The sequence below is a fragment of the Aplidium turbinatum genome, chromosome 16, assembly GCF_918807975.1.
Source record: "Aplidium turbinatum chromosome 16, kaAplTurb1.1, whole genome shotgun sequence".
NCBI classification, from domain to species: Eukaryota; Metazoa; Chordata; class Ascidiacea; order Aplousobranchia; family Polyclinidae; genus Aplidium; species Aplidium turbinatum.
In genome coordinates, this window is record NC_137487.1 from 16,633,745 (window position 1) to 16,657,835 (window position 24,091).

At 36.5% G+C, this 24,091-nt stretch overlaps 1 protein-coding gene across 1 annotated transcript in view; it reads right to left on the reverse strand.

Moving 5' to 3' along the window:
* Window positions 1-24,091, reverse strand: part of LOC145785265 (uncharacterized) — an 89,569-nt gene that overhangs the window by 36,612 nt on the left and 28,866 nt on the right. The window contains exons 16-45 of the mRNA XM_082596945.1: window positions 23,204-23,353; window positions 22,440-22,562; window positions 21,506-21,825; window positions 20,584-20,771; window positions 19,797-19,950; window positions 19,345-19,505; window positions 18,972-19,096; window positions 18,188-18,356; window positions 17,403-17,592; window positions 16,583-16,775; window positions 15,645-15,734; window positions 15,334-15,436; window positions 14,395-14,516; window positions 13,731-13,883; window positions 13,357-13,567; window positions 12,670-12,859; window positions 12,092-12,284; window positions 11,731-11,820; window positions 11,214-11,316; window positions 10,854-11,011; window positions 9,522-10,326; window positions 8,390-8,576; window positions 7,729-7,921; window positions 6,351-6,440; window positions 5,877-5,979; window positions 5,105-5,262; window positions 4,113-4,602; window positions 3,246-3,435; window positions 2,580-2,772; window positions 1,922-2,011 (exon numbers count right to left, since the gene is read on the reverse strand). Coding sequence (XP_082453071.1) covers window positions 1,922-2,011; window positions 2,580-2,772; window positions 3,246-3,435; window positions 4,113-4,602; window positions 5,105-5,262; window positions 5,877-5,979; window positions 6,351-6,440; window positions 7,729-7,921; window positions 8,390-8,576; window positions 9,522-10,326; window positions 10,854-11,011; window positions 11,214-11,316; window positions 11,731-11,820; window positions 12,092-12,284; window positions 12,670-12,859; window positions 13,357-13,567; window positions 13,731-13,883; window positions 14,395-14,516; window positions 15,334-15,436; window positions 15,645-15,734; window positions 16,583-16,775; window positions 17,403-17,592; window positions 18,188-18,356; window positions 18,972-19,096; window positions 19,345-19,505; window positions 19,797-19,950; window positions 20,584-20,771; window positions 21,506-21,825; window positions 22,440-22,562; window positions 23,204-23,353 — 5,685 coding nt within the window. The remainder of the gene's footprint in view (window positions 1-1,921; window positions 2,012-2,579; window positions 2,773-3,245; window positions 3,436-4,112; window positions 4,603-5,104; window positions 5,263-5,876; window positions 5,980-6,350; window positions 6,441-7,728; window positions 7,922-8,389; window positions 8,577-9,521; window positions 10,327-10,853; window positions 11,012-11,213; window positions 11,317-11,730; window positions 11,821-12,091; window positions 12,285-12,669; window positions 12,860-13,356; window positions 13,568-13,730; window positions 13,884-14,394; window positions 14,517-15,333; window positions 15,437-15,644; window positions 15,735-16,582; window positions 16,776-17,402; window positions 17,593-18,187; window positions 18,357-18,971; window positions 19,097-19,344; window positions 19,506-19,796; window positions 19,951-20,583; window positions 20,772-21,505; window positions 21,826-22,439; window positions 22,563-23,203; window positions 23,354-24,091) is intronic.

The window sequence follows — 24,091 nt, forward strand, 5'->3', positions numbered from 1 at the left end:
CCTTATTTTACATCAGGATATTCAGAAGGTTACGTTGTTGTACAGTGCCAGAGTTTAACATTTGTTTAATACGCATGCAAATAATAAATAACGTTTGGCTTCGATAAAGGCCTTATCACAAAATATAAATCTGCAACTAAAATTTTCACAATAAACTTGTGATATCACAGAAATTTTCATTTTATCATAATACAACTTCTAATTCACAATTTTACTATAGCATGTAAATTTCCTGACGTCTCTACATAGAATTTGATTTATTTTTTGGTTTTATAATCTTGCAAGTAATCTTAAATTAATCGGTGTCGGATTATTGTACAGTTTACTGCAGTGAGGAAAAGTAGAACTGTCCTTGAAGTAAGTTGCTCAAGAGCACACCCCGAGAGCAGAACTATCATTTTCTGATCTTGTCATTTCAGTTTTCACAGTCGGGTCCTTAACCGACTTAGGTATCAGGACGGACAATGACAGGTTATCAAATATACTTGGCCGACTCATTTCTTATTTCATTCAGCAGCGAGTAAACTCAACACAACAGGTTGAATTGTTTTTTCGTGTTATATATAAAATTTTACTTACACTAGAAGTAACTTTAAAATCAATTTCACCCCAATGCTTGTAATAAGTACAGTAGATAGGTTACCTGCAACAGTATACCCAGCAAGATAGAGCTTAGAACTATCAGGAATTTCCAATAGAAAAAAATATGTGTTTTCTGGCAGTTCAATAATCTTTTGTCGACTTGCCGTTCCTTTGCTTTTGTATCTGTGTGATGCACAGGTGGTTACTGCAGAAGGTTGAATTGAAGCGCAGGAAAAACAGTATTTTGTCAATCAATTATTGCTATTATTGGTATACTCTGAAAGAGACACGTCCTAGATGGTTGAGACACGTTGTACAGAGAGATGAAGATTATGTTGGCAGAAGAATGAGACAATCGAAAGTTGGGAAACAAGAGAGAAAGGCCAAAGAAAAGATGAAGAGACTTTGTGGCTGAAGAGAAGAGCTTGAAACAGTGAAAGAAAAGGCTTCTGCTGACAGAGTGTTGTGGAAGACTTCAATCTGCACCTGTGACCCCACTTTAAGTGGGAATAACGCCAGAACAAGGAGATTTTTGTGAGTGAAGCTTCTCGTTCAGAAAAAAAACTATCAATATAAGCTTTTGATGGTAGTCTGGAACATAATAATTTTAAAAACAAAGCAACGACGTGATGTTAACTGAACTGAAGTTTAATACTACACTGATCACATCCAACGCAGTGACATAACCAGAAAGAAAATTTTAGGAGAAACAAAGGCAACTGTTGGAGGGTCAAACATTATTCTGCATAAATTATAACGGTATTAAAACGTTGTAATAGTATTGAAACATATTTTGGGGAGGGGAAAAATAAAATTATAGGAGGGGACGATTGCCTCCCAAACCCTCCCTTGGCCACGTCCATGATCTATTGCAGCTTAAGCCAGGTCTGATATAACTCGAAATAAAATAAAGCCAGAAAATCTTTGAATTCAGACCTCACCTAAAATGAAAGCCAGTCCATTTGCCCAAAGGTCTTTGCCAAGATATCTTATATTGTATCCCCGACTGTCGTGTAGCCGAAAGCATAGTTGGAGGTAGCGGTGCTGGAGTATTGATATAATGTGGTTAATTATGATGACGACACATAAAAATTGTGGCTCGATTTGAACAGGCTGTACAATTACGCGAATTGCAAACCTTAAAAAGATATAATTTCACCATAGTATATTTTATAATTTACATTGATGTTTTACAGCTTGCAATCAATAACTTCGGACAAGACTGAGCGAATTTGATAAGGAGTTTCAAATCAATCTCAAACAATCAATAACGTCTTTCTAAGATAGAAATATTATACATTGCTAACATGCTACTACAATGATATTGTAGCCTACTAACTTGTAGTAAATGGCACGGTAGAAATATCGCTCTCATCTTGATTGTAAAAGGCAGTGACGGAGGCAATGTAAGGCGTTCCAGGTTGAAGGCCTGCAAATAATATAGTTATTAATAAACATTAGGCAAGTAGAAAATGTAGATTTTGTATTGTATGTATTTTGTATTGTATGTATTTTGTATTGTATGTATTTTGTATTGTATGTATTTTGTATTGTATGTATTTTGTATTGTATGTATTTTGTATTGTATGTATTTTGTATTGTATTTATTTTGTATTGTATGTATTTTGTATTGTATGTATTTTGTATTGTATGTATTTTGTATTGTATGTATTTTGTATTGTATGTATTTTGTATTGTATGTATTTTGTATTGTATGTATTTTGTATTGTATGTATTTTGTATTGTATGTATTTTGTATTGTATGTATTTTGTATTGTATGTATTTTATATTGTATGTATTTTGTATTGTATTTTGTATACAGTATGTCATACACATACTTTTTAAACTGGAAGATTATATTGTTGTGTTGTTTGTTCATTTTTAAATTGAGCTTGGGTATTTCAAGAAGCGAAAAATACGTACTTCAAGTAGAGAAATGATACAACTTACTGCGTGCCAAATTTCATAATCGTAATATCAAAATCTGTAGCGTTACCATGTATGTACGTCCGTCGTTTTGTGGATGCGCCAGAAAGGAATTTTGTTTTGGCAAGATGGCGCTGTGGAGTATCTTCGTGGATAAGAAATTGGTAATCTGCCGCTGGTGGGCGGTATGACTTCCAAGTTATCCGTGCAGAAGTGGAATTCGTATATGTGACGTCATTCAGAACCGGTTGTTTAAGCTTGGTCTGAACAAAGTATTAAAACCATCTAGTAAGATATTATATTGCAGAGTGGACACTCACACACCTTCAATAGAAATAAATACTGGTATTTAGATCTGTTGTTTTCTGACATAACTGGATTTTTAATTCTTAACTGGATTTTCAGAGCTCAAAAAACTTTGTAAAAATAATTGCAAATTATATTTTACTATCATCCAATACAGTACGACTGAGCGCTGGTAGAAATATGCTCGTAACATGGCGACCACTGTTGTACTGTGTTTACATCGCTATGGTTTATAAGAAGAAATTTAAGTAACTTAACAAAAGCGCAATTAGATTAATACTTAATTGTTGCATTGCACGGCAGCTTTGTATATTCGGATAATTTGTGTTTGCACATTTTGCGCAATGCAATAATTATGTCTCAAACACATAACCTTCATTCCTTCGTTTTATATTCAGCCATCGTAACAATGTAAATTGAATTCCCTCACCTTAATGATCACTTCAGATAAGTCAATTTCTTCTTCATTAAGCCCTTTCGCGATTCCTCTCAGGACAAACTTGTAGTAAGTCGCTGGTCGTAATTTTCCTAGCGCTTGTTTCACTGCACCAAGATGTGGATATACGTTTCGGTAAAAAATGTAATTATTCCCGTTCTTCATCGAAACACGTATGCGATACCTGAACACGAAAGAGTTTATTTGTTGTGTTTTATGGCTTGGGGAGGTAGGGTAAAGATGAGTTCCATACTTGGATCCAAGCATCGGGGGATGAGATAAGGTTACTAAGCCTTTGGCACTGTCAAAAGTCTCTCGACCGCACTTCCTTCAGCAACTACGCCCACCCTATTTATTACATCTTGGGTAGAGGTGAGCGGTGTTCTGCAACAACCAGCTTAAGTAGGGAGTCAAACCAGGATTGCATGATTGGAAAGCGAGAGAACTAAGTTAAGTCACACCAAGCTTTTCCTGATCAGCTTTTATTTCTTTATCTTTAATGTTCTTGTATTATTGATATAAAAAGATATCAAGGTTTTAACATTTCAACCTTACAGGTTTCTATAGGTTTCTATATTTCAACCTTGCATTATCAATGAACATACCAATCTTGTGCAATAGATGGAGTTTCGTTTTTAGCAGCATGATAATTGCTTACGACGTTATAGCACATCGTTATAGCCGATTCGTCATAGCACATGACTAAGGAACTGTGTTGCAAAAGCTAGTGCAATTCGCTATTACCACAGCAAACTCGCAGCATCAGACTAAAACAGGTCGTTAACATCTACATTGTGAGTCTTGATATTTTGTTTATATTTCGGCAAAATAATTACTTCTAGTGGAAATACTGTTGGTTACCTGATCACTTTTTCTTGTACAACGTATGGGTTCCAAAACAGTTTAACAGAACGATCAGTTATCTCCGTTGCCCAAAATTTTACCAAAGGATTCACTTCTTGTGGTGGAATATTTGAATCTTGTGCTCCAGAGCTGCTGTTTGGCTCCGTTGTGGTACTTCCCATGTTTTCATTTGATGAAGTAGGAGGAGTTGTAGAATCGTCACCATGAGCGCCGGATGTCGTGATGGTAGTTTCTCCCGCAGGGACTATCTCATCCAGATTGTTGTCTCGACTAGGCTCTGGCGCAACTGGCTGTTGATCTTCTGATGGTTCTTCCCGGAGTGGTGGGCTTGTTGTCGTTTGTTCAGAGCTGTTTGCTTCTGAACTGGTAACCTCATTGCTGTGCTTGTAGTCGTCTTCTTCATCATCTTCATCCACTGTCTCGATTTCGGGTTGTTCTTCAGGTCTTGTTCTTACAGCGAGCCTTGCACCTTTGCTTCTCAATACATCTATAAAAACATACGTTTCATGATTTTCTTTGCATTTCTGCAGCATCAGTCTCTTGTAATCACTTTAGTGTTATGAAGAGGTAACACTTCAGCAGGTCAAAAAGAACAAAGATAAAAATACCGTGGTTATGATAGGGGAATGCAAAGAAGTTTAGACATGCATTTGAAGACAATTCAGTGGGGCAGTCAAATTTGTGTTTTTTTAAGCCTAACTTATGTACCCGGCACTGTTTTCGTTTAGTTGGATTCTCAGTACAGTGGTTTGATTTTCAACGGGAACGTTCTTCGTACAATGACAAATAGGATAGAAGTACATTGACAAACAAATTAGACTACTGTCTTCCGCAGTTCAAATGTAGCCCAAAATTCACAACTGTTCACTTTGACAACACAGGCTAGTTGGAAAGAATTTAGCTTCACTGGTAGGCTAGCTTTCAGGATTAAGGTTATAAAAAATGTTTTCCATTTCCCTTGAATCGAGTAACAAATGCAACATTCATACCCTTCGCTTGATGGTTGTCATCGTCTGAAGCTTGACGCTTTAACGTGTAGGCAACAACTCTAAGACGTGAATTGTCCGGTATATTCAAGGTAAAGGACTGCCGATCTGATGCCAGGTAAAGAGCCTGCAGACTTCTTGAATCTCCTTTAGTGTAGTGTCTAAAATAGATGTTCAACCACATTATAAAAGTGTTTCCATACAAAGTGTTCACTATTAGCACCATATTTTGTACTCCATTTTTTGAGGGGTAAGAAAAACAAATTACCTCTACTTGCGTATTTTAAACCCAAACAAGTAGATAAACTAAAACCACTCAGCACTTGGTTTACAGTGTGGCACGTTTAGACAGGGTTGCCCCTTTCTGTAGTGATACAAAGATTCTCCCAAGCTACAACAAAAGATGTGGAATTTTTTCTTTACAGTTTATGGATGTCTCTGGAGATGATGTACACGTAATTGTAGGAGAGTATGAATTAAATTGCCCATATGCGGTTATCGAACATGGCATAGTCAAAGATAGCATTAAAGGATTGAATTAAGTTGAACAACTCTTTAACAAGTTTTTTGTCAATACCTAGTTTAAATCTTGAAGCAATCCACTGCAAACGATCTTTCATTTTCCACACGCTTCAGACAATTGTTCGCTTTGTAAGCTACAATTCACATGTTTTGCAACACTAAGTTTTATCTGTTATTTGAAACAAGAAATAATGTAAAAAAAATAAACAGGTCATTTGGTTTCAAACTGCACCAAGCTTTTTATATATTAAACCTTATCTGAAATCCGGAACTTCCACCATTAGGGTGCTCCCAAGACATCCTATACTGCGTTCCTACTTCTCGTGACACCGCCAGATTCAAAGGCGGAAGAGGCTCTGAAATAATATTAAAACATCCCGGTTCTCAATCTCACATCATAATGAATTTAATTATCGTCCAAGGTAGATGTTAGTTTTTTTCTGTCAGAGTCATGTTCAAAACAAAAACTGACACTAAAACTTCGAAAAAATATATACCACGACAATGGTGCTACTACGTCGTTGGGTCGATGTGTCAGCAGGGGGTAGTTAAAACAGAGATACTTCACACATTTAACAGTGGGGTCTTCTTCCTGTCAGTTGGCTTTTCCACATGAACCAAGTAATAATTCTCAATTATTGCATAAAGAAAGGTGCACGACATGCGTCAACGTAATAGACCACTATAGTGTTTATTGCAACTCATATTGCAACGTATGCCTACTTACTGGTGGTAAATTGCACCACTGATGCATTGCTTAGATCATCTTTATAAGCAGAAGTTACTTTTGCAACGTAGTCAGTTCCAGCTTCAAGGTCTAAATATAAAAATTGTTTTTATAAAAATTCAGCACGCAAAAAAGCTAGTCATATGGGTAGGCTACTGAATGTAAATAAAATACTAACAAATGTTTGTAAGGACAAAGTAAAATTTAACTTCTGATGATTTTTTTTTTCTAAACTGAATTAACCCAAAACATCTTTTAATTATTTGGGCTTAACATGTTTGATAAACTGCAGTAAGGGAGAATGGGGCTAGTCGGAAAGTTTTTTTTAAAGCGAAATTTAAAAAAATTGGTGCATAACCTGACAACTTGAAGCGGCTTAAGTTATCACCTATGGTGTCCTCTATCATACAACCAAAAATAAGTATTGAGTCAATTCAGCTTTTAATGAAAATTTAAAATAAACAAAAATACAATTGATTTTTCAACTAACCCCATGCCTGGGGTTAGTTGAAAAATTACAGTTTAATGCCCACTAATGAACTGGATACTATTTTTTAACCAACAGACATTTACATGGGGTTGTAAGCAAATATGTTTACTTGCTTTAAAATCAAAATACAATGACTTCTACACTAAATCATCGTAAAAACATTTTTTAATAAACGCATTGTTAAAACTTGTGATACCGCCTATTGCACTTTCCAAGTTATTCAAATTAAAGTTTTACAATATATGTCTGCTTAAAACAAGTACATTGGAGCTTATACTACTTATTATCATACCACGACGATATACTCGTATCATACTACATAGTCATACCGTTATCAAAACATTTTCCAACTAACCCCATCCACCATTTTTCCACCTAGCCCCATTAGCATATGACAAACTATTTTCCTAAAATATTCAAGCATGGTGCATTGGACTAATATTTGTTTATTTCTTAGTGTTGTAGAACACCTACAGCGGACACACCAAAAAACTTCTGCCTATCTTTAACGATATCGACGCATAAGATGTTTTTTAATACGCTAAAATATTTACTTCGAAAGTAAGAAAATACAAAATTGTCAGCCAAACAGGCATACCTTGACCCAACAAATCGAAACTAACATGGATTATGTGTATTTATAAACTACTTCACATGTTGGCAGTAAATATTTAAAAAAGTTATCGAGAGTTAAAAAAAATGATGATTTTTCAACTAACCCGCCTTCCAACTAACCCCACTCTCCCCTATACCGCAGATTTGCAGGCAATTGCATAAAAACTATACTTGGTGCATAAAAATTTTATTCAGTCGCACCTGCATAACAAAGTAGTCAAATGCTTGATTTTGTAATTTTTTTTTTGTACAATGAAACATAAAACATTTTACCATGTATGTAAATGTACTTCTTCACAGATGCACCGAGTTCAAATCGCGTTGTCACTAAAGGTCGCTGTGGGGAATTTACATGGACAAAAAATTGATAATTGGTCGCGGGCGGCGTTTGCGGCTTCCAAGATATCTTTACTGAGGATGTGTTTGTAAACGTGACTTCGTTTAGATCAGGCTGTTGTAAGGTGGTCTAAAAAAATAGCAAAGATTTAGACAGAGTATAGCTATTGGTTGTGCAATTTTCAGCAAACAGAACATGATTTCCCACAGAACAACCCTAGTAATTCCTCATATTTGTTGACGTTTTGAGTTGTTGATAAAAGATCGGTTCAAAATAACTGCTGAAAGTTGACAATACAACAATACTAATACATACTTTATAATACTGTTATTATGTATATTCATACGGCACTGTATCCACCACAGATATGCGTTACGCTCAGAGTTTTGTAGACAGTGTGAAGGCAGCGCAGTCTTATAGAGATTTAGCCGATGACTTTATACGAATCCGTTGCTTTACTGAGTGTCAAGCAGGAAGATTACTTAACACCACTTTTAAATGTTTTTGGTGTGACCAGATAGGGACCCGAACCCATGCCTATCGATTCAGAGACGGACACTCTAACGATTAAGCCACCGAGCCAGTGAAAATACAAACCTTGATGATTTTTTCAGCCAAATTGACAACTTGGTCAACATCTCCCTCCACGACTCCTTGAAGAACAAATTTGAAAAGAGTTGCAGGTTCCAGATCACCAACAAATTGTGATGTTCCTCCAATTAGTGGAAAAGTTCGATATTGCATGTAAGTGTTTCCAATCCACATTGCAACTTTCAAACGATACCTAAAGTGTTTTAAACTTTTAAGGAAAAAAATCTAAAACTTAGAAAAGTGAATACTTATAATGCACATATACTTATAAATCACATAAAAACAATATCACAATTCAGTTTTAGCGATGTTTAGTGGGTGGTTGGTTGAATACTATACTTTTAGTTGTGTAAAGAATACTGTAATACAATTTGAATAGAGAGGCAACTTTTTTTAAACCATAAACAGACATAACACTGCAACAACAGTACATTTAACATTATAAAAACAAAAAACAAAAAACAAAAAGAAATAAGAGAACGTTTTCGGCTAGTCGTACAGCCCTTTTCAAGCCTATTAGAAAAAATATTTTCAAAGAGATGCTAATCGTACAGTATCACAGCAAAAAATACGATTTTTTAGCATCTCTTTTAAAATATTTTTCCTGTAGGCTTGAAAAGGCTGTATGACTAGCTGAAAACGTTCGCTTATTGTTTTTGTTGTTGTAATGTTAAATGTAGTGTTGTTGTTTAGATATGTCTGTTTAGTGTTTATGGTATAAAGAATAAATAAAAAAAAAATCAGTAAGCAAAAGAGGTGGGATGACAGGTGGTTTCTTGACACCATCACACTCCACTGTGCAACAGAGAATGAAACAAAACCGGTTAACACAGAACTTTTCTGCCAATACAGAACCTCTATGAGGACTGCACAGCGTTATGGGGCAACAAAAAGGGATGGCAACGCCTCTAATAAGAACAGACGCTCTATCATCCTGCAGTTCGACATAGAAAGCTACACATAAAGCAAGAGGAAAGTTGTGTAGTAGCTTGTCCAATGCCCATACCAACTAGACAATTGTCACCTCTGGTGTGCATAAGGATCTCAGACTGCAACACCATTAACGTCTAAAAGATAAATTACCAAACAATTAGGATAAAAACCTACATCAAAGTATTGTAAAGTTCATTAAACAAACCTGATTCGTTTCCCAGCTAAGACATACGGGTCCCAAAATAACTTTAAAGATGTATCCGTTATTTCATCTCCCCATATATTAACCAAAAAACGATTGCTGGCTGGAGGCAAAGAGGTTGGGTCTGAAGTTACACTTTGACCTGGATTTTCAACAGTTGTTGAATCTCCATCTTCTGGCTGCAACGTTCCCGCTTCGTCTACAACGTTTGAATTAGGTTCGTCTTGTTCAGGCTCAGTAGGGAATTGATTATCCTGACCTGGGTCTTCAATGTAAGGCTGATCGTATTCGAGAACTTGTGTGGGTTGATCAGTTTGCTCTTGTTCCGATTGACTTTCATCGGAAGCTGGACCTTCCTGGACATTGCCTTCTGATCTTCCAGTGGTGAATGTATTGGAATCTTCCTCTTCCGCAGAAGGTGATGTTGATTCGGTTGTAGACATTGATTCACTGCCTCTTAGTGTGGAAGAAGCTTGAGCTATTGTACCAGGAGTAGGCTCAATAGTAGGAGGAACAACTAATTCAGTTTCTTGATTCTCTCTTTCATTGTTGCCAGGGATGGGGTTGTTTGTATCTTTCTTGACGCTGGCATCGTTGCTTTGTGGGTTTTTTCTAATAGGAATTTCAATACTGCCTGTTGTATCATCGTCACTATTTTTCTCATCATTATTATCTACGACAGCATCACCGCTGTCAACATTATAATCATAATCATCCTCTTCATCATTTACGTTTTCAAGTTGGAATCTTCCTTCGGCTTCGGGGCGCGTCCGGATGTATATCTTTACAGCTTTACTCCTCAGAACATCTAAAACACAAATCAGTCCAAATCAAGTTTCAAAACCGTTTCGAAAATTTCAAAAAGTTTCACAACTTTCGAGATGGCTGATGTTAGTTATATCTCTGAAATACAAGAGTGGAGTTCGATACTGTTTAAACAGCAAAGAAAATTACCTGAACATATACTGTGGATGTTCACATTGTATGAAATTAAACACGCCTACCATGTGTGGAGTGGACAAACAGATTGAGTCAACATACAGTACCCAGAAAACAATCTTCTCAAAATAGCACGAGAAAAAGTTTTACAAGGAATAGAATGCAACAGTTTTTGAGAGGAGCCAAATGAATTTGGTTACTTCGATCTTACCACACCCGGGTAACAACAACTTGTCTCATTGAAAAGTAATAGGAATAAACTTTTAAAAGTTTCTCAAACATCAAGTCAGATTTTGTGGAAACGATATTTAATCTTTTTTTTGTATTTTCAATTTGTTCTTAAAATGTTATAATCGCAAATCAACAGATACGATTTACAGCCAGACGCTAGTCTACCTTTTCTAGCATGACCCCCAGATTCCATTGCCTTGTCCTTCAAAGTATACCCTGCCACATAGAGTCTAGAATTGTCCGATATATCGACTGTGAAAGATTGCTGATCAGCTCTGATGTCCAATGTTTGCAAATCTCGTGAGCTTCCTTTTATTTTGTATCTGAAGAGCAACAAAATTAGTTGATAGTGTTTTCATCTGTCTTCCTTCCAAACAAATCGTCACTGGTCATTGCGTAATGCACATTATGCAACAAAATATTTTTGACAAACTTAGAATATTTTACAATAATTTATGAAACAAAAGAATCAATTCTTATCTTTAGTTTAAAAAAAAACAAAAAAAAACTTGTAATGTCGTAAACCTGAATTTGTAGCCAGTTCTTCCACCGATAGAGTGCATCCAAGATATTCTGTATCTCGTTCCTGCTTCACGGATTACAGTGAGATTGCGAGGTGGGAGAGGTCCTAAAAGAACAAGACGTAGAAAAATTAAACCCAAAAAGTACCACAGTAACATGCATGCACTATTTGAAAAACCTGTTTGAAGAAAGCAGTAACTGCTTTTTTGATATGAAATCCATGGCTATGTAACAAAACTGTCCTTGTAAAATTTTAGAGTTCTTTGTTGCGTTAGTATGTTGTGAGCTCTACCGTTTTAAACTCAAATACAAGCAAATTGCCGCCTCAAGAAACAAAAAACTAGATAACAAAAAGTACAAATTGTGTTTTCCAAAAAATCCTTGTTTTATAATCTTTTCTAACCTTTCGTAACTTCCCTCAAACAACAAAATCTGTCATTTCTACATTGATTCAAAGTCTGAAGACGTTGAATTGATGTAAAAAAGACGGATTTTGCTGTTTGGGTCTATTTTTACGTACTTGTTGTAAACTTCACTGCTGAAGCTTCGCTTATTTCATCATTGTAAGCAGCATTTACAGAAGCAACATAGTTTGTTCCAGCTTGTAGACCTGAAAAAGTATTATCTTGCAAAAGAATTGTTTATACTATTGTTTTGAAAGTGAATATAATTGCGGTCAGTAACTGTACACACTCAAGAAACTGCTACTAGAAAATACGCAGGCAACCTGCGTTTGACACAGCAGCGAAATTATATCATGGCCGTAAGCTTTACTTCAAAAGCAACAATTATTTCAAACAACTCAGAACAAAATAATGTACACTGGTACTATCACCTGTAAACATCTTATAGTTTCTTAAATGAGCAGAAAAAAACTTTACCGTTCACATAAGTGCTTCTTAATACCGATGCTCCACGAAGAAGTTTTATTGCCGCTAAAAGGCTCTGAGGAGTATCTTCGTGAACCAAAAAGTGATAATCCGCCGGTGGAGGGCGGTATGACTTCCATGTGATTCTTACAGATGTTGAGTTAGTGAAAGTCACTTCATTTAGAATCGGCTGCCTCAGTTTTGTCTAAAAGGAAAGCAATGACAGCAGGATCAATTCTATAACGTGAAAACACCAACAACGTAAACATAATGTAAAAAAGCACCATCAGCAACGTTGTTCACGTTTGGTTCTAGCTAGTAAACAATTCGAAACAATTTACTGGTAAATTCAAAATGTATAACTGACTTAGCAAACATATTTCAAAAAAAGAAAAGACACAAACGAAGACAATAGCTTATAGTTTGGCAAAACTACAAAATAATGTATCGCGTACCGTTTTTCTGTTAAGCCAAGCTATTCTCGCTGCTACTACAACTATGAAGTTTAAGAGGAAATGGAAAGCGTTTCTAAACAAAGCAGGCTAAGCATGATTCATGAGAAAGTTAATAAAGTGTTTCAACAACTTTACCTGTACTACAATCAAAGCCAGATCAACTAGGTTTTGACTGCGACCTCTGACGCGAGCTTGAAGAAGAAACTTGTAATACGTAGCCGGGTCTAGTTTCGCAATAACTTGCTTCAGTGAACCGTGCGAAGGATAACTTGTTCGAGGGGACACATATTCCTTTCCATTCCAGGCCCAAAATTTAATTTGATATCTATAAAAATTGCAAAAAGATACGTACACAAATGAAAGCTGCATAGTTTAATTGGTAAAAGATCTGACAGTCACTGAAGAAAGCATCGATTCAATTGCCAGAGTTACAGAGCTACAAGTAGACAGTTACACAAAGGAGGTGGTAAATATCTATGGTGCATCAAAATAAAAATACATGTATAATCTTTTCACACAGACCTTTAGCATTACAGCAACATAACCTACACTGGGGCATGTTTCGCCCTCCCCTTCGTTAACTGCTTGACCTTGACCTAGTTACAGTACTAAAGAGAACGTGATTATGTTGCGACAAGATGCTCCAAAGCATTCTTGCTGGTGGCCACGTTTAAGATTCATATCTGCCTGTTAGCAGTACGCCTAGCCTATTGGCTTTAGATACTCAAACTCATAAGAAACTAAACAATAATTAAACGACAATACTGGATCTACGTAAAGTCACTAAAAATAAACAACTGCGTAAGAACACACTCTTCTCACTTGATTCTCTTGCCTCGCACGACATAAGAATCCCAAAATAATTTTAAAGATCTGTCAGAAATTTGACCAGCTCTTAAGCTGACAACAGAGGGATTGTTTTCATCTGGTGGAGATCTTGAGCGGGTCTCATCTGCATCTGGTAGGTGGTCAGAGGTTTGCGGCTGAGTTGTTGCAGTATCAGATGAACTGTTTTCACCAACATCACCATCTCCTGAAGATGTAGTCAATTTATTTGTGTTTGAAATTAAAGAACATGGAACAATTAAAGAAAAATTAAAGCAGGCATTTGGGCAGCCATTGGTCCCACATTGCATTTGCACCGTACTTTAGCAAAAAAGAAATCATTTTATTTAAAGCTTGAACTTTATATTTACCCTCGGTGTTTCCAAACTGTTCTTCAAAATTGTCATCATCGTCTGTGTCATCATAATCGCTCCCTGATGAAACAAATTCATCCAGAAGTGGTCCTCCTTCGTTTGTTGGTCTGGTCCTGATCTTCGCTCTAGTGGATCTGCTTCTTAGAGAGCCTACAATTGCAAAACAATTTTTAGCAAGTGCAGATCGTTGTTGTTTTATGAATCTGAGGCTTTTTAAATTAGAACTTGACAGATAATTTATGTAGAACGAAGACATTTTACTTTCGAAGAAACTGCTCCGTAGATATCTTGCCATGAAAAAAGAGGAATCTTATTAAAACAACAAAATTTCAAAAATATTTCAGTGACAATTAGAGTGATTTCGCGCTCAATGTGTCGTTACTTTTCGCTTTGCCAAGGAAAGTAAATCGTTGACTGCTGTTTATTCACTTAACATTTTAAATTGGTTGTATATTGGAAAGTTATTGTTAAGGTAAAAAACGCAACAGTTGAAAGCATTGACTAATGACTACAATAATGAAGAATTCAAGCCTTCCTTTTAATTACCGATTATGTTTTGATTACAACAATCTTATGGTATAATATCACTTTTATTGAAATAAAGAAATACCGGCAAGTGCGGCTACTCCTTTACCACTATTTTGCACATTTATGTCATTACCTTTCAATGCATATCCAGCCACAAAAACACGGGAATTGTCGGGAACTTCAATGGCAAAAGATCGTTGGTCTTGATCCAGGTTCACAGTTTTGATGCTTCTGTTTGCTCCTAGCACTTTGTATCTGATGATTCAAAAATCAACAACAATGCCATTAAGTTTATTGCGTCATTGTCACAACTACAATAATGCCGACGACTTTGTTGCCCAATAGAAGAGCAAAACCTTTTATCGACTGTTCCTTTTTAACATATTTAAAAGAAAATGTTTAAAAGATGTAATTAAAAGAAAAAGCGTGAGAAATCAATTGCAGCTCTACGAGCACAAATTTTCAGTCAAGAATGCGTTCATGGGTAAAAATCAGCGATAATTTCTTCTTTTGTCTCGTGGATCTTGCTATTCGTGTTACATCAGTGCTATATCTCTACTTAGGCATATTGCATTGCGATTTTCTGTGTTGCTTTACGTACGTAAATTAATAAAAATCGTTTGCAGCAACTCTGTGCTATCCCAGACAGCAAATTTTGTCGTTTTTAGATTGATTCAACGTTTGCAAACATTGAATCAACGTAAAAATGACGGATTTTGCTATCTGGGATATTCCACATAATGCACACCAAAAAATACAATGCAATATTGTTTGTTCAGTAATTGCTGTTTTGGTCACATCTGTCCATTTGTGTATAGTGTATTCAGTGAAAATCTGTGACCAGTGCAGACATTCCAGCAGTACATGAAAAAACTAAATCCAATCTAAGTCGTTTAAGTTTGATTTGGTTAAGCCCATTTCATTTTTTATTTGTAAGTTTCTGCTGTACATGATATCAGTGAAAATGGCATGTTTTAATTGATCACTTTAGAATTGTTAATTTTTCTTGCATTTTTTGGGTTGGTGATACCACATCTCCAACAAAATCAAAATATAAACTTATTTTATTTACCTGAAGCGATACCCGCTTCTTTGGCCGCTTGGGTGGGTCCAAGATACCACGTATCTCATTCCCCGCTCTCTGGTAATAGACAAACCAACTGGAGGAAGAGGCCCTACACAAAAGAATAAAGAACCGTCTTACAAATCTATGTTTTGACAGAAAAAATACTGAAAACACAATTGAAGATTTTATCACTTCTGATCATTCATTTCTATGCGTATGCCTTTAAGCAGAAGGTCAACTGTTCGATTCCCCATCTAGTTCATAAATCGCCATGTACTGATGCAGTTTTGAGATTTATGGAAGTTAGAATAACTTACTTGTCGTGAACTTGACAGTAGCAGAATCACTGATATCACCATTGTAGGCAGCGTTGACTGTGGCCTCATAATCAGTTCCAGGTTTAAGACCTAAGTAATAACACAGACAGCCATTAGTCTAGTCGTAGGACTGTGTTATACTTTATATGCAAAACTTCAAAGTGATGTGGTCAAGTGTATTCAGTTTAGCGGGACGTATCCCAAAAAAGAGCTGTAAGTATTTTTCTAGAGCAGCGTACTGTTCATAACCACAAGAGAAATCAAGGGCTGTAGTCGAAAGGACGCGATTTCGCAATTGACGGCATGGCTTTAAGCGGTGTCGAACCGGCGCCCTATCAAACGTCGAACTAGGGCTTTCATCACTGGACTGTATAAAAAAGCAAAATTTTATTTAAATCAGATCACTGAAAATTAAACGTTATCTTTATCTTTTCGTTTCGAATTAAGATTTTAAGTGAAAAACGTTGTGTTAAGGTTGCTTCAATAACGGTCGTTCCGAACATACGTTATCAGCAACTTACATCACGCAATACCAACTTAAACTTTACAAGAACCTGATTTATGTCGTAAGATCCTGTATCTTCATGCAACACAACTTCCCAAACCTTTTACTTTTATTTCCTCTCGTGGATCGTCAAAGGTGAATATTCACCACAATTAGATTTTTTGAAGTTAGATTTTTGGCATTCCTATGTAGATTGACTTCCATACCTTAGCAAATTTACTCTCTTCCCAAGTCCAAATAAAAAAATTCCTCTCAAAGGTACTTTTATCCTCGAAAGGTAATTTTATCCTCAAAGGTAATTTTATCCTCAAAAGGTACTATCTTTAAAAGGTACTTTTACTCCTGCTTGAGCTTGACAATCCGTGTCACTATACAATAGACGATATCTTAAATAAAAAATGGTAGCATTACTATTACGTTTAATAACGTTTACCATTTATGTACACTCGTTTCTTAATGGATGCTTCTGGAACAACTTCAATGGTGGCCAGGTGTCGCTCCAGAGTGTCTTCGTGGATTAGAAATCGATAATCTGCCGCCGGAGGGCGGTATGACTTCCAAGTGATCATCACAGAAGAGGAGTTTGTGAAAGAAACCCCGTTCAGTGTTGGTCCACGTAGCTTTGTCTGATGGAAGGAAAGCACTTATGAAAAATCTCTCAGTTTTAAGATCAAACATTACCAACTCTCAAAGGCGTAGTTAAGAAGAGGTTAAGGATAATCTCCTTCCACCTGGCAACTTGTTGCAAATGACCTCCAGATCGGGTTTCTTTACGTTAAACACAAGGTTGCTGAACTAAAACTCTGACCAATGGGATCCTGTCATATATGTTGAGGCATACTCCTCCTTTAGTACAAATTACCCATACTGGACATTATTAAATGCATAAATGAGCTTGTGTCATAATCAAAGTACACACCATACTTTACATCTGCTACGTAGAAGCCACCATAATAGAGCCTTTTGCATTTGTGAGATCAAAACTTATCATTCTGTCCAAATTGCAATACCACATGCAGTAGTTTCCAAAATCGATTCTACATTTTACATTCATTGAAGAATATCAACGTATCTCATAAATTATATCAATTATATAAAGTTTTCAAACTGGTAAAACGCCAAATCATCATGGTAAGATTGCCCAAATAACTGAACAGTTTGCCCAATTTTTTTTCTTTCAGCAGGGGAGCGACCGCCCCCCTGTTCCTCCATCTCCTAAGACTGTGTAATTTATTGTTTGCTAAATTGTTTACCTTTACAATCTCCACAGCTAAATCAACAGTAGTTTCCTTCTTTCCCCTGATCACCGCTTGCAAAAGAAACTTGTAATACGTTGCCGGCTCCAACTTTCCAATATTTTGAGTTGTAGACCCCAAGGGAGGATAAGCGCTTCGATGGGAAGTGTAAGAGTTTTCATCCCAGACAAAGACTTTGATTTCATATCTTACAAGGAAAAAATTATGCGGTTAATAAAGATTGTAAAGGTACCAAATGAAGGTTAAGTTGACGATCACGCTTAATTTTACAAAATTATTTTCAAATGAAGAAGGGGCCATTAGAAAAGTTTCAAAAGCAAATAATAAAAGAAAACATTACAGTAACTGGATACCATAACAGAAGGTAAGTATAAAAAGCTCAAAACGCCCAGAAAAATGTTACAAAACGGAATGAAAACGACAACAGTTTTTCATTTGATAACACAATCTTCCATTTTTTATTCTGTTCTTTTGACAAGTCCACTCTATGCTAGGGTTCACGAGCAATAGTGACATAACCTAAATTAATTTATTGCTCTGTTTCATAAAAATAATTATTTCTGGAAGAATGTTGCCTACCAATGTAAAAACTTTAGCTTTACAATGGCGAAAGCAACGACTCTCAAGGTACCTGACGCATGAGGTTTTCCCTTCATAGGCGTGTGGTTAGTTTTTACAAAATATGGATTTACGAATATTATTAGCCCAATTTTGTTTGGCTCCACGTACGCTCAGGCTAATGGTAAAGCTTCCCATGTTTTTCTTTTGAGAAAACAACTTACTTAATTCGCTTTTTACCAACGATGTAAGGTTCCCATGACAACTTGACAGATCTATCTGTGATTTTGGTTACGTCCATGTTCACTAAAGACGGACTTGTTTCATTTTGTGGAAGGGGCGACTTGATAACTTCACTCCCTTCAGCTCGGGCAATTTCGTCGTTTACTTGGTCTGAAAAGTATACGTTGAATGAACATTAACATTAAAAAAGGTAATAAACATTAGAGAGCACTACACAAAAACATTCTACAGTACACTTGACTAAAGTAACATAATTAACATCAAGTTCTTAAAAAAAGGTAAAATTGTTTTTTATAATTTCTAGATCAAAACACTGATCAACTGGTCGCCGGACTGCCCTAAAATATTAAACCCACTACACAATGCATAACACATTTACTGCTTAATTTCAACTGCAACAAGGTAATGTTTTACTTGTTTACATGAGCTTCTGTATTTATCAGGCAGGTATCACAATGAGAAAGATTGCTTAAAAAGTTTCAAACCATAACGACAATTTTATTTAAGTTGTACTTTTGACTAAAAGATATTGTGAACACGTCTGCTAAAACGTGATTAATACTCGCACCCCAAGCGTTTCCGAATAAGCATCTTAGAAATTAACTGTTAGGTGTAACCTGCTGTATTGGCTGATGTTTTGTTCCAGTACCAGTAGGAGAGTCTCAGTTATTAGTATTCATAGTTAAGGTAAAAGGAAACTAAATTTATTTTCTTTGAGTTTGTATATTGCATTGATGGTAGAACAACAGGAAAGCTGAAGTTTACCTAACACAACATTACTAAATTGACTTCTTTCTTCAGATATAGCTTTAAAGTCTGCGATAATGCTTGGGACCTCCAGAGGAAGAGAATCAAAATCGTTGATCACGTGTAGCTTCAGGAACTCACTACTAAATGAAAACGTATGTATTATATTCTGTTGCAATTTCTTGATTAAATTCAATTTGACTTAGTTCCTTTACATTTCTGTTAAGACGGCAAATTAGTTTAAAGTGAGAAAACACAATCGAGGTGTAGGCTACTCGAGACAACCATATAAAAACCAGAAAACACATTCAGCAAGCAATAACTTTAAAAACGTTTACAGTGTTTTGTGGTGCCTGCCCTCTTTCTTATTTTCTTTCTTCGATGGTTTTACCTGGTTTCATGAGGAAATGAAGAGGGCATTTGAACGACAACAGATGAAACCCATAAACCACCAAGTCTTCTAAGGGGTGGCATTATGTTAGTGTGGTGTTGGTTTGTGTTAAGAAGAAGTATTATCTTTGGGGAGCTTGGTCTGGAATGTCTGAAAGAGGCCTGAAATAATAAAAAAAAATGCATTAAATTGAAAACACATGAGAAGATGAAGAGATTAACACAAAACGTTTTAAAAATATGCGAATTGAATGAAGTTGTTTTACAGTATTGTTTTCACTTTATCAAAGGAAACAATTGATTTGACTTGATTCAGCAATTAATAAGATGACTTCATTTTAACCCGTTAAATTTTAACACTAAAACGTTTCATACCAGAAACGTGGCTGGTTAAAATTGAAATTGTGTGTCAAGAAAAAAAAAACACTAAAAACAAGAAGCATCTATGCTTACTTCTATTGATGATAGCAATGTGCGCTTTTTCAATTGGGCTGTTCCTGATGTTTGCGTGATTTTGAGGAGTTTTGCAATCGTCTCAGCCTTGTTTGTGAAGTCAGAGAGTGGAAAAACTTCAATTGGAGGATCCGATAGCAAAAGAGCACCAATTCTAAAGAAATGCAAATTATTATTCATGTCCTGACCTGCCTGAAAAAAGAGAAATGTGACAACTTTATAATGTAGAAACTTATTGTCTTTTTAGGTCATAAAATGATTTGTTAAGGGATTTTGTTGATAGCTACAGTAAGTGGTAAGAAACCTGGTACGGGGAGCTCAAAAGGGCGCTTGTTCGACATTAATCAAGAGTAGGCTATGTGGATGTGGTTGTGCAGGACACTTGTGTTCACCTTCAAGGCTTGTCTGATGGTAAGACACAAAGATTGACTTTCTTACCTTTTCTTCTACAAATCTTCAACTACTGGGTGCAGTATGGATAAAAAAAAAATTGACGCTTGCTGGTCTGGTGGTAAGAGTGTTCAGTTCAGTTTGCTTTTATTTCTGACCATCACAACGAAAAAAAGTATATGCCAAACATAGCAGAAGTCCAGAAAAAGGTAGTGGTCGCTTTTGAGTGCTCGCCTTTGAGTCGATATACACGGGATCGGTACCCTGCTGGCGTATGCATAGAAACACAGTAGCTCCATATCTCCTTCCAACTTGGCATTCAGCATTGATAGTAGTTGCTATCACGGTTATTTGAAATAAATCACTCTTTTACAATAGTTCCATTTTAAAATCTGACCTGAGATAACCTTCACTGGTATCGAAAGCGTTGGTCAGGGTGGATAGAAACACATGCACTTGCTCCATCTGGTGATCGGTTAGTTGAGGTGCAGCTTCCACTAAGAGGAGCAAATCAGCGTTTAATCTTGTTGAAAGAGTAGTTGCTGTTTGTTCAATATACGAACTTTGTAATCCAAACGTTTGTGCCTAGAAAAATTTAAACGTATTGTCAACGGTCGATATCTGGATTTTACAAAATAAGTTACGTTTAGATAAGTTGAAACCAGTAGTTTGACTGATTTCCGAAAACGCAAGAGTTTGAACTCATGTCTAACCAATTCCTGTTATGTAAAATTGTACATCACCACCATTCGGTGGTACAACAACCTGTTTGTTGCCATTAACGATATGTTTAAATGCAGAGGAAGCAAAAGCAGCTTACTATATACAATATACAATATCTTCACGTCAAAAAAACAGTAAAAGATTGGTAAACCTTGTAAATTTTAAAGCTTACAGTAACAGGTATTGAAAAAGGTGGAAAGGTGCATGTCTGCACAATAGCGTTGTCAGGGGGTCTAGGAGGTATTTGTAGACCCAGGATCATTTTAGGGGCACCAAGGTTTATTAGGGGCCCAAACGAAAAAAACACCGCACATTTTTTGGAGATCTATTGTCTAGTTTAGAGAATTCTTGTTTGAAGAGCACGGGATTTCCGTCTGTACCGGGCCCATCCTGTTCTCTCAACGGCCCTGTACTCTGCACGTGCCGTGCCTCTAGGCTGACAAATGAAGAATAGCGAAAAACAACGAATGATAAGTAAAATAAAACAGATTGCAGTGTTTATTGTTGTTTTTGCTTTTCTTCATTTGTCTGCCATTGTTTGTCATCAATGTCAAAATGACGAATTTTGCGTTTTGAAAAATAAACGCAATTCAGACCTGAACTCTGATCCGATAGTTTGTTCCTGGCAGAAGGTTGAGGAAACGAGCTTTCACAGATTTTGGTCGGATCCAATTGTCAGTCACCGCATTATTGTTCATTGGGCCATTTCGTGGGTTGAAAAGTACGGAATGAACCACACGGTCATAGTCGTCTAAAACTTCCACCAAATACTTGACTGGATCTGAAGCACTCCCGTCAAAGTAGTCAGGATTGTAATTTTCGATGTCAAGGTTATACGTCATCAAACGCGTCCATTCCACAGCCAGTGACGTTTCACTGACGTCATAAACAACAAATCGGTCAGGCGGAGCTAAACCTGAAAACACAATTAAAGTAAACAATCTCCCGTGTCACAAATAAACAATACTGGTATTTTTAGAAAAGTGACGAAAGACAGCTATTGATAGATACCTTATTACGAAAACAGACAATTTAAACTGTTTAATATTCTAAATATAGGCTACATACAGTCATATATAAACATAAACATAAAGTAAGCACTTAAATCCTTTGCAATCCTCACAACAACACAACTGAAAAGTGGATAAAGAGAAATGTGAACAAGAACTTCGCGAATCACGCCAGAAGCCAACACGTCAACTGCACCGAGCAGCGCAAAATCCATTTAACGCAAACAACCAAAAGAGAGTATCAGAAGTTTTACAACACCCACATTATCTTATTGTTTTATCAACAAGAAAAAAACAGTTTGTACAATTTTTAAAACTTGCTGTAACCCCACCTGAAATCGAACCTAGGCCTACCTGAAGCAGTAGAGGACATGAACTAGTCGGCTATGGAGCTAATTTTAAGATTGTGTTGACATGACATGATGGTAAATATAAGGATTGGCTTCTTTGTCTTCCCGTTTATTCAATCTAAATTTTCAAACTAGTCTGGATACGAGAAAAAATGACACACAACGCCTACTAGTTTCAAACTGCACAGTGGCGGGTTCACTTTCTTCCATGTTCCGGTACCGCGCGACCACGCGAACGAGGTAACTGTTCCCAGGTACCAACCGATTCACCGTCAACGATGTTGCATTTCCGACTGCAAAATATATCGAAAATTAGAGTAAAATACTTTTTTTGCAATTCCAATCGAAGTTGACTTTATGCTTGGCAATCGAGTGGGAGCACAGATTGAAAGCAAAGGCCTAGATAGGTGCTTTGACCTACGGGCAAGCCTCATCAGCGCCACAACACTAATTCATGCCAAGTTGTTCATTTAATTTCTGAAATGAATTACTGCAATCCCATAATTAGTCATTTTTATTACCTCTAACCAATCACTGTATGTTGACAACGTAGAAAGTTGAACTCAGTGCAGTATTTATCAACAGTGGCCAGAGTACTACAGTAAGAGAGATATTCAGATTAAATGGTGATGGCAAAGTTATTCTTTAAGCCTTTCAATTAGGCATGGAAATAAGGTCTGGAGCAACAGTTTTTGACCAGTACCAACATTGCAAACTAAATTATTTTTACGTGATTCTAAAACTTAAATCGTTCTGAAAACTTAATTTCTACAAAACACCAAATGTTAAGATGTTAGTCAGCTTGAAACTATTAGTATTAGTCTTCGTAGCGTTACTGGTTTACTGTTATTTAAATCGATGTGAGAAGTTTCGACATTTTCATGTAAATTATAGGCGATTACAAAACATTTGAAATAAAAAATCATATACTTACAAACACTTAAAGACATCACTATTTCTTGAGTACTAGTTTGTTCAATAAGCAGTTTATATCCTGCGACGTCACTCGGAGGTTCTTGCCACATCACCAGCGATGACGTGGACGTGACGTTCATTACTTCCACAGCCCTCGGTGGAGGCAAAGCTTGGAGAAATAAATCAGTTAAGAAACATGCTACATATCCACAGCAATTGCATTTTATTTCGTTTCCAATATCTGTTTGCACGGAAAGGTTTTCTACACTGTGTGCCGAGGCGTGCATGTAGGACGACGCAACATGGACTTTAATAGAGGGCAAAATTTTGGGATCATACAACATTAGTTTGGTTTTGAATCTTTATCCTCGGACTGACAAAGCCTTGACAGGTTATTCCTGGTAGTTTCGCATACTTGTAGAGGCTTTTGACGCAGGGCCGGTTAAAGAGATTGGCAGAGTGAAGTTTTCCGATTGTTGAAGTGCTGTTGCCGGGGAATTATTCCATTCACTAGGTGCCGCTGAATGGAGAGCAGTCTTGAAATGCGTTGCTCAAGCGCACACCCTGAGAGCCGAACCAGCGCCGCATAATCTTGAGCCCGGCGCGTAACCACTGAGCTGACGGGGCGGACAACAAAAGCAAACATGCTTATTTTGGTGCAAGCATGGTACGATAGCTTGCTCAACAATCTCAGTCAATTGCTTTAGTTCCGATATGTTATAAAACTGCTCGTTACAGGCGATCCAGGCCATTTCTAAAAAACCCGAGTTTTCGAAATGAGAAAAGAGAGATTTGGGTAAATCCAAAGTTGACCATTGCATGTAGCCGAAAAAATTTCAAAAAGTTTTGTGTTACAGCATTGCAGCTACGACTACACGAAACACGAGTCGCCGGTTAAGATAAAATG